Consider the following 10,818-nt stretch of genomic DNA (forward strand, 5'->3'; position numbering starts at 1 on the left):
TACTTTTAAAATTATCCTGCATTAACTGAAGACGATATTGATTTAAATAAAAATATGTTTCCAAATGTATGGAGTGTCTTTGTCAACATATCTTCTTGTTTTCTTAATAGAAGATGTGTTTCACATTTAATTTGCCACTTTAACAAGTTACCCATAATGTTAACACAGCAGAGGGTAGACAGCAGACAGACAAGTTGTCGCATTTCAGTGACATCACTGTCTTTACGAGCACCGAGCGCCGACCAGTGGCGTAATCACTGTAGAGGCAGGACAGGCGGACGCCTGCCCAACTAAGATCTCGCCTCCCCTAGAAAAAAACTAATAACCCGAAAATGTGTGTCATTGCGTGCTTAATGTCCTCAAAGTCACGCATCCAACAAGCTTTGAACTGAGCAGATTGGACCTTCTGTTCCAGAGATAATGACCAAAACATATTGAAAACGGCCACTTTCGCCAGTTTTCTGGGTATTGAAAACCTCAAGGGATGCGTCCGTGACGTATATGTCACAGGTAAATTGGCATTCCAGGTAGATTGGAAGTGGAGCGCTTGTTTTTAGGCACGGGGCGGCGCTGTGAGGCGGGGCTTTGATGCGAGGACGACAACAAGAAGATAGCAACCAGGAAATGCAAGCACCAGCCTCAGTGGCGCACTTTGATAATCACTGGACACCCCAACCACTATCACTGGGAGTCTGGATTTGACTCCCGCTCGGGACATTACTTTTTCAAACAACCGCGGACTATTTTTTTCCGCCGATAAAGTATAGTTTTGGACCATGACGGAGGCGCTCCGACTAAAGGAGACCTTGAGGCCAAGGAGTCGCGCCCGAGCGCCTCCAGGCGCGAGTGCCCGCGACGACCGGCCGATGGTCTCCTAGTCGACTAAGCGCCGTCCGAGTTATGTACCGATAGGCACAGAATAGTAAATGATGTTGTGGAGACTGCGTTTGCCCCGCTATGGTTTGCCCCAACTGCCACTCACTGCACTAACATAGCCCGCCAGCCCCGCCTCCTCAGTCTCGCCCCCTTGTTCGCGGGTGTGCGCGCGCGCATGCATGTGCGCGTATGCATGTGTGCGTGCTCGTTTGTGTGCGTGTGCATGCGTGCGTGTGTGGTGTGGGACTCATGTGTGGCTTGCATTGCCCTCTGGCGTTGGTTCTACAGAATTGCCTGGGGGGCGGACGGGTGGTGAAAACAAGCGCTTATTTTCCATTCTACCTGGAATGCCAATCTACCTGTAACATATATACCATTCTACCACTTAAACTCTGGATCTCCGATGCTAGCGGTTTTGACATACTGATGGAGTATATTATAGTATATTGTGGGTAGTATATCGAGATGAAAGATATGGGACATTAAAAAGGATAAATTAAACAAATGGGACAGATTATTAGAACACAAAAGAAATCGCTACAGCCTCAGTAGTTAACCAGTGAAATGACGGTATTTTACAATGCCTCTCATAGAGATTACATTGAGAGCTGCAGTTCATATCGTGTCTCTATAGGGCCTTCATATATAGGCTTATGTGGTGAGACATCAAATTTCTCTTTTGGGTCTTGAGCTAAAAAAGTTTGGGAACCACACTGGTTTAGAAGGTCACTGTGTGCGCGGTCATGACTCACATAAGCACGGCATGAATGCAGGACGGGGTGCGTTGCAGAGTTCCGGTGATGAGGTTGAGATTATACGCACAAAAACACAAAGTCTACATCACTCACCCCCAGTGGACAAAACCACGACAGAGGCAGCACCATGGTAACCAATCAGAGTCTGCTCCTTATTGGTCACACTGACCCAGCAACAAGAGAGAAAGAAATGAGAACAAAGGTATTGAGTTATTGGGCTGTGTGCCGGATCAGAGTGGGAAATACTGTCCGCGCTTTGTTCTCATCAATGTGTTGAGCCCCATCATTCATTGCCGGAAAACTCATACAGCGATGACGCTGATGCTGCCAGCAACCGCATGTAGAGAGCTGGCATATTTCTTCACCACTGGAATTGTGGTATCAAGCTGCTTGGGTCTGTATGTGTGCTTGGGTCTGTATGTGTGTGTGTGTGTGTGTGTGTGTGTGTGTGTGTGTGTGTGTGTGTGTGTGTGTGTGTGTGTGTGTGTGTGTGTGTGTGCGCGTGCGTGTGCGCGTGCGCACGTGTGTGTTGGTGTTTTTTTTTGGGGGGGGGGGGGATACAAATTGCATCTGTAATAACATGCCCAGAATTGGGACGCAGGGTTGAAAGTGGTTCAATCTTCAGAGGAATCATCTTTGGTCCATAAATGTATTTTTCTCCTCCCCAAAAAACATCTCTAAAGGAGCTTCACAGTACCTCTATCTTTGCTCTATCTTTGCCCTCATTTAGTATTCCATATCCTCTCTGTCGGGTGGAAACCTCATGCCCAAAACTTTTTTTTTTTTAATTTTCAGGATTCAAATTGTCACTGTTTTTCCAACATCCATCCAGGTCCAGCTCAATCATTCCATTAGCCATCAACTCCGCCTTGCAACCCGATTGGTTCCCTAATCATCAGTTCACCAATCATCTCTCATCACCTGTGATAAATACGGTACACCTGTGCACCTTCAACCAGCTCTTACTACCTTTTGATTTGTCCTGAGAGACAGCCATGCGTTTGTGCTCAGAGCTGCATGTTATTCAATTCAATTTTATTATAGTGTCAAATCACAACAAGTTGTCTCAAGACACTTTACATGTAGAGCAGAGACCCGACTGACCCACCCTGAGCAAGCAATTTTGCGACAGTGGCAACGAAAAACTCCCCCTTAACTGGAAGAAACGTGAGGCAGACCCTAGGCTCTAGGGTGGGCCTTCTGCCTCGACCGTAAAATACTTTATTTTTGTACCCCACTACATCGCAGAGGCAAATATTGCTACTTTTTACTATTAGCTACAAGTTACATTACAGATTGAGATTGCCCACATGGAAAGAACCTATATGCGTCATATATGTTTGTAATATAGGACCGCATATATGTTCGCATACATAAAATTGGCACCTTTCCTATATGTATATGTGATATATGTGCATATATGTACATATATGTGCATATACATATATGTACATATATGTGCATATATGTGCATATACATATAGGAAAGGTGCCAATTTTATGTATGTAACATATAGGTACATATGACCTGTATGTAACATATAGGTACATATATGACCTGTATGTACCTATATCTACATATATGCAATGAAACATAATTATATGATACCTATATCACCTATAAAATAGGTGATAAGTTTGTACACATTAATCAAATCCAATAGAAACCCCAATGTAGAACTTTAACACTTTATTTAAACAAGTTATAATATGAAAACATGAAACATTATGGCTTTTAAAGTGTCAAACAGCTGGATAAAAAAAAAAGATATAAATTAAATTAAGCTCCGGGACACTCCTTTTCCCCTGCCAGGCTTTTGGAAATGCCAAAACCCTGAAGAATGACAACTCAAGTCGCTTTGGGAAGTACATGGACATCCAGTTTGACCACCAGGTTAAATTAAATTACTCCAGTTTGTAATTATACCTGTACAATTTCAACATGACTTCTGTTATGGCTGGGCCACCTACAGTATATGAATAGAGCATCATTCCCCCACAGGTGGGAGCTGTTAGAGGCTACATCCTAAGTTACCTGCTGGTTATCTGGTAGCAACGTTTGGATTGCTCAGGAAGGACACAGACCCAAGAGAATAGACAGAAGAAGTTACTCATCATTGATGTTTTATTAATGAATCCCTAATCTTAGTTACAATTAAATGTGAATCCCTAACCAATAACAGAAGTTATAAGACCAATATGAATTACCAATGTTTCAGCAGCAAGCAGAGCGCTCCGGACACCGAATATTGTTGAGAGTGAATACTAATGTTCATGTTGTGATTAATATACCGTAGTGCATCAGCACGTCCGCTTGGTCCATCAGTTCGTCGAACGATGGGGAGGTGCTCTGGGCCTCCTCCCATCTTGCCTTCAGGTCAGGTCGGGGCTCGCTGACCACTAGGATGTCTGTCGCCATCGAACGACACTCTCCATGGTAGTGGACATTCGTCATGCTTGGTGTTTGTGTTGGGTGACTGGAGGAGTGCAGGGGATGGGGTGCACGCGGATACGTGATCGCCAGCTCCGTTCAGATGAATGGTGGGAGCCATCAGAACAGCAGGCCGTGGCACAGGTCATCGTGCCATGACGCAGCCACTTCTGCAGTGCATTCCTGTATAGCAATTCGGTCAAATTGACGAGCAGCCGCTGGGGAAAAAAGTAAAAAAAACTTGTTATAAAGATAAATAAGACAGCTGGCAGGTGGCTTTAGGAGCACTTCACCCATTTTCAACCCCATAGTCATATAATTGATCCACACTAATGCTCGTAAAACATGCCACCATTCATGTCTACTCTGTTCAGGAGGGCAGTGGACAGCTCAGAAACCTGCCTACCAGTGACATGACAGGTCATCATTTTCAATGTCCATTAGCTTGAAATGATGTCACTGGTAGGCAGGTTTCTGAACTGTCCACAGGCAAAGACCACCTCTGAGACAGAAATGGTGCCATCTTATTGTGAGCATTACAGAGGACCACTTATATGAACTTAAGGTTGGAAATGGGTGAAGTGCTTCTTTAAGAGTGGATGCATTTTCCATCAGGCTCATTCCATGGTGAGGAAAATGCATCTGTTCTTATTTACTTGAGATAAAAGTTAAAATACTTAATTAAATTAAATATCCATCATAAAAATTGCCAAATCCACTGTAGTAAACCTAGTATTTTGAGGTGCAGATTGACTCACCAAACATGCAGTCCTGCATCAGCGTGTCCTTGAAGGCCCTCTTCTTATTCCTTGTTTTCTCTGATGGCACAGTGTGGTAGGGGCTGGAGTTATACATTGGCATTCCTAGAGAAAGACAGACAGAACAAAATAAGGCAAATAAGCACCATCAAAGTAGTTATCAATGAGCACCATATACACTAGCAAGTGTACCTAGTGCATGTCTGGTGGTAAAAAAAACCTCACCTTTATAGCCTTGGGGGTGATGATTGCCAGCGAAGTCTAAAAAGAGGACAATTAAAATATTAAAAAAAGCTTGTATGCAATTTATCAAGACTGTATGTTTTAATGTTTAGAGTAGCAGGAGCTATAAGTTCAAATATGTCAGTCTTTAATAAGTTACAGTATGTCATGGCACAATAGCCAAGGCACAGCAACTGTTTAGTAATGGCTAATAAAATAATCACAAATGTATAAAAAAGGCTCTTGTTGACACAGGGACAACAGACATACCATTCCATGCTTGTCCAGTGTGGTTCCCTCCTGAAATGGATTAAAATAGCCCTAATTGGTCACTGTAAAATACAAGTTCTCATATAATATCGTGCCAACATTAACAGATCCTTGCAAAATAAGTAAGGTCTCCAGTAAGGCACGACTAGAAATCCAACCACCACCTATTGAAACAGACTGGAGACACACTAAGAGTGGCTGAGAGAATCATCTAGCCTATTAGTCTACTTACCATGATTGCAGGGGTCCATTGACTCCAACTCTGCCAAGAAGCTTCCACCAAAGCCTAAAATGAGAGAACACAAAACATGAACTATGAATTCTATCTAAAGCACATTTACAATCTGTCCACCCTGAGGTAGTAGTGTGAAGTGGTTCACTTACCATTATTAGGCTGGTTATCCTCCGAGCAGCTTCCTCCAGAGGCTAAAAGAAGGGAACACAAGACATGAATAGTGGACGCTGTAACCTTTGAACACATAACCTGAACTAAATGCTTGTAAAGCTTTCATGCAATTACATTTGGTTTTGCCATGTTAGTAATTAATGACATACCACTGCTTGCATTTGGTGTTGGTACAGAAGGGTACTGGCTGGATTCTGGCAGCACTGGAATTATACATGGCAATACTTAAAGTAGGTGTAGCAGTTAGTGTCATAACTGACAGTGTCACCACTGTACCTGGAAAATTAGGTGGCTTGAAAAAAAAATCGCTTCACACTGCTGTTTTCTGGCTCATCTGACTTAGGCCAATTCTAAAAACACCTCCTAAAACCTAACCTAAGTTTTCTGAAAACGTTCAAATTTTTACTAAAAAAATTAATAAAACATTATGTTGCCATACATATAGCAACAACTAATGAGACACAGAGGTGGCTCCCGGATTGAATGGTATAACAACGTATAGGTTACAACAGGTCTAAATAGAAAAGAGGTGGTGCCCGTGCTGCTATAATTATTATACTTGGCCAGGCCTTGTGTATTGCAGTGAATCCTCTCCAGTCCTCTTGTAGCACAACCCTGAAAATTTAGAGGGAAACAAATAATTCAATAAATATATGCACAAAACAATGTATATATATATATATATATATATATATATATATATATATATATATATATATATATATATATATATATATCAGCCAAATTATTAATTTATCAGGTCCTTCCAAAATATTTTACACACACACACACACACACACACACACACACACACACACACGTATGTATGTATATATATATATATATATATAAATTATTATAAAACTTACATTAACCACTTTAGCCCTATTTTATACATAGGACATTTGAAAATAGCAGATCTACAAGCTCACCACATGTTGCATCGTGACGCGTTGTGAGCTTGTAGATCTGCTATTTTCAAACATTTTACTTTTGGTACTTTAAGTATATTTTGATGCCAATACTTTTGTACTTTAACTCGAGTAACATTTTGAACACAAGGCCTTTTACTTTTAACAGAGTATTTTTATATTATGGTATTGCTACTTTTACTTAAGTAAAATATCTGATTACTTCTTCCACCACAGCCTTTTCCATGAGCTAACCTGGTTTCTATTATGCTCTAGATCCCGCCTCCTATATCCGGTAAATTTTCACATACACACATGCAACCACGGATGTAGTTTCCGTATCCGGTCTAGACCGGAAGTGCTTCCGGCAAAGTGAATTGGTACCCGTTGGTTTAACATTAGTAGCTAGCTAGTGAGTTAGCACCATACATTCTGCCTTGTTAGTTCACCACTATTAAATGAACGAACTGCTTCACAGTAGTGCTGGTTACAACAATGATTATACAACTGTTAAAAACGCTAATAATCTGTTATTGTATACACACAGATAAACAAATGAAAGTACATTTTAATCACGAAACATGCTAACAAAACGACGGGCTAACGTTAGCTAGCATGCTAGCTGCTTTAATAACATGCATTGCTATTTACTAACACAAGCTACAAACCCCGGACAGCATAAAGATAACATTTAGTCAAACGATGAGAGTCGGGTGACGGTATCTGAACGGGATAGTACATTCTATTCCCATAAGAACTCACCAGTCAACTATTATTTGCTAGCTAACAAGCTCAGGTCTGCACTGTAGTTGCCACGGTAATAATTCACAAGTAAACATTTAGTCAAACGATGACAGCCAGATGATGGTATATGAATTGCATAATACATTATATTGTAAAGGACTTACCAGTTTGTCTTACTAGAGTAGTATTTGTGAAGTTGTCAACAAGCCTCAATTCGCGCCAATGTTTCCTTTGAAAAACTCAAATCCCATGAGATTTAGCTGGTCTCGCGAGTTGTGACGACTACCCTCTCGCAGGGGAGGGGGTGCGAGGGGAGGGGGAGGAGGGGAGGGGAGGGGAGGGGGAGGGGGGGGTGTGCAATATCAGCACTACACGTTGAAACAATGTCAATTCATTGTTGGGCATTTCAACATTGAAAAACCATCATCTATACTAAATTGATTCAATGACATTTTTTTAAATGTTGAAATCGTATCTGTATTTAAACATTGAATCAACATAGCTTTTTCAACCTCAACCAAAAATAACCAATCTGACCAAAATCCAACATTGAATTAATATCTTTTGCTATCTGGGAGGTGATGATTCAGTGGCCTCCACGTGTGGATATGCAGGGTTTGATGAGGACAGTGTTGTTATATTCATGAATGGATTTCCAGGTGATGATAGTCTTGATTTGTAAATTAATTATATCTTGGCCATATATGGACATTGCCAAATATCGGCTTAATATTGATGACATCATATGATTTAGTCAGAATATGCTTTCTTGGTCAGATATAGAGTACGGTCCGCAATGTAATGTTAGATTTGTTACGGAATGGACCGAACTGACTGACAGGATCTGCAGGCTTTCATAAACTGTGACCTGCAGTTGTATAATAAAAAATTAATAACTGATAATCACCTACAAATTAGAATTCACTGCTGACCCACAAGTGAAATCATTTTGAGTTCATAAGTTTAATATGCTTTATCTTAATGAAGTATATAATTATATTTCTCCCAACTAGTGATCAGATAGACATGCTGAGACTCTTTGAAAGAGATGTTAGTGAGATTATCCCAAGAACTCAAACAGTGATCACTGAAAGACAGAGATGAGACTCTTTGAAAGAGATGTTAGTGAGATTATCCCAAGAACTCAAACAGTGATCACTGAAAGACAGAGATGAGACTCCATAATAGCGACGCCATTAAGATCATTTTGAGAACTCAAACAGTGATCACTGTGAGACTGAACAGTGTCATATCTCAGGAGTTCAAATTGAGAAGAAAATGCACTTTGGTCTCGGCTGGTGCTCATCTTTATCTAGAGACACAAATGATACATAATGGAGGTCTCATTTAGGATTTTCGCTTGCTATGGGTTTGTGTTGAAAATTAGCTTGTTTTCCTCACTTGCCATATTCCATAATCATTGCCTTGTCACATGTATTTAGGATCAAATGTGATGACATTACCATTGTGTTGATGTAACACATCCCAAATGTGCTAATTTAGTCTTGCATGATATTTTAATGTTATCACATTACATTCATTCACATGCCATACTGTCATTGGGTGATTCATGCAGCAGGCTATAATACAGAATCTGCCACTGAGCTGAAACATTTACTGTACGGAATAGAAACAGTAGAAACAGTACTCTCCTACATCCTATAATGGGACACAGGGCCTACATATTAAGAAGCTATATAGGAGACTTATATGTCCTGTATTATGAACATATAGAGCCTATATATGGATAAAGAAGCTATATAGGAGACCTATATGGCTTGTATTATCAACATATATGACCTATATGAGGGTATAAACAAGCTATATATGAGACCTATATACCCTGTATATGCACATATATGCACCTGATTTTGACCTATATGTGAGATATATGCAGCCTATATGGAGCTTATACCAGGCATATATGTGGTATATATGCACATATATGCGCATATATGATCCTTATATGTAGCATATAGGTTACATATAGTTGCATATATGGAACATATAGATTCTTTCCATGTGGGTGTCTTAAGCCCTATTTTATACTTTGGCTATACGAAAAGATAGCCTTGTAAACAGAGTATTTTTTTAATAGAGTGGTGTTGCTATACTTTCACTCGAGTAAAACATCTGAGTACTTCCTCCCATCACTGATAATAAGCAGTACATAAGAGGGAGTGATATACAGTGCAATATTGGCACCGGTGGGCTGATCTATGGCACTTGGCCTTGTGCTGCGTCACACCGGTGCCAATATTCTGTGATATACTGTAGGACTTTCTCTCGTGTATTATTGCTTAAATTCTCAAGCGGTAATAGTTCAGATATTGCACAGGGGCTGATATATTTGTATGTGCAGCCTTGTAATAAATAACACGCCGCGATAGGTGCTCAAGGTCTTATTGTCTTTTGTGGGTTATTGAGCAAAAGAAATGGCATTTGGAGCAGAAAGTGTTTTTGTAACGAGATGTTTCCTGCGCGCTTCCCTGGTCACACGGTCCTTCAATTGAGCTCATTTCTAGCAATTCAGCTTCCCTGCCATACAAACAACATTAAAGGGATAGTTCACCCCAAAATGCCTTTTTTTCTATCAATGTGTCACCCCATGGAGACTGTGAATTCATGGATATTGTTTTTGTTTTTGTCGCATTCCTAAGCCAATAATTTGATGACCGGCATCAAATAAAGACTCTCCTTTGTGTCTCCTACCGGAACCGCTGCCTACCGGTCCGCTGGTCATCAAATTATTGGCTTAGGAATGTGACAAAAACAAAGCAATCTCAATGAATTCAAGTCTCCATGGGGTGTGTAGGCTAATTGATTGAAAATAAGTCATTTTGGGTGTATCCCTTTAAGTTCCTATTTTTCAGTAGTGTAACAGAGATTAGTGGGTTCCACTTGCTCCTTAAGTAAGGGCATTTCTTATTGGTTAGTGGGCGGCACCTCATTGAGTAACACAGTCGTACATGTTAGAGGGGTGCAGTCTTGATTAAATTTGCCCAAGGTAAGATGTGTTCCTCAGCACACTATATTTTCAATAAGAGTTTACTGTGATACTGTGATGGATACTGGTCATTCTAAACATGCTAAATGTACCTACATGAAGTAGTGTTGCTTTGTAGGCCCTACATGTTTTCAGTTAGTCATTTTGACATACCAAACAGTATATTGTTTACAACACACTGCTGTTAATTCTGTTGTAGACGTGCTGCTGAGGCGTGTGTTATATACCAAAAGAGGTTTCTGACCAGAGAATTGTGTCTATTCTTACCATGTACATATTGTTTTGTTTTATTTAATTGTTTATTGTATTGTATTGTATTGTGTTGTATGTTTATTGATTGTTAGAATAGGCCAGTCTTGATTAGATTTGCCCAAGACGTGCTGCTGAGGCGTGTGTTATACCAAAAGAGGTTTCTGACCAGGGAATTGTGTCTATTCT

The 10,818-nt window shown here is 40.4% G+C and overlaps 1 protein-coding gene across 2 annotated transcripts; it reads right to left on the reverse strand.

Annotated features, from left to right (window-relative positions):
* Window positions 1-3,587: 3,587 nt before the first annotated feature.
* Window positions 3,588-7,602, reverse strand: LOC308077887 (uncharacterized protein). Of its 2 annotated transcripts, XM_080418865.1 has the most exons (8): window positions 7,538-7,602; window positions 5,868-6,333; window positions 5,697-5,738; window positions 5,545-5,598; window positions 5,313-5,342; window positions 5,046-5,081; window positions 4,821-4,925; window positions 3,588-4,280 (listed from the first exon to the last, which is right to left on the reverse strand). In XM_080418865.1, exons 4-8 carry the CDS (start codon window positions 5,561-5,563, stop codon window positions 4,183-4,185), a joined length of 288 nt encoding a protein of 95 aa, XP_080274991.1. In that variant the 5' UTR covers window positions 5,564-5,598; window positions 5,697-5,738; window positions 5,868-6,333; window positions 7,538-7,602; the 3' UTR covers window positions 3,588-4,182. The 2 variants fall into 2 exon arrangements, with proteins under 2 accessions (XP_080274991.1, XP_080274990.1); XM_080418864.1 differs by having other exon boundaries at window positions 5,697-6,333.
* Window positions 7,603-10,818: the final 3,216 nt, after the last annotated feature.

Source organism: Gymnoscopelus braueri (genome assembly GCF_963280865.1).
Source record: "Gymnoscopelus braueri genome assembly, chromosome: 22".
NCBI classification, from domain to species: domain Eukaryota; kingdom Metazoa; phylum Chordata; class Actinopteri; order Myctophiformes; family Myctophidae; genus Gymnoscopelus; species Gymnoscopelus braueri.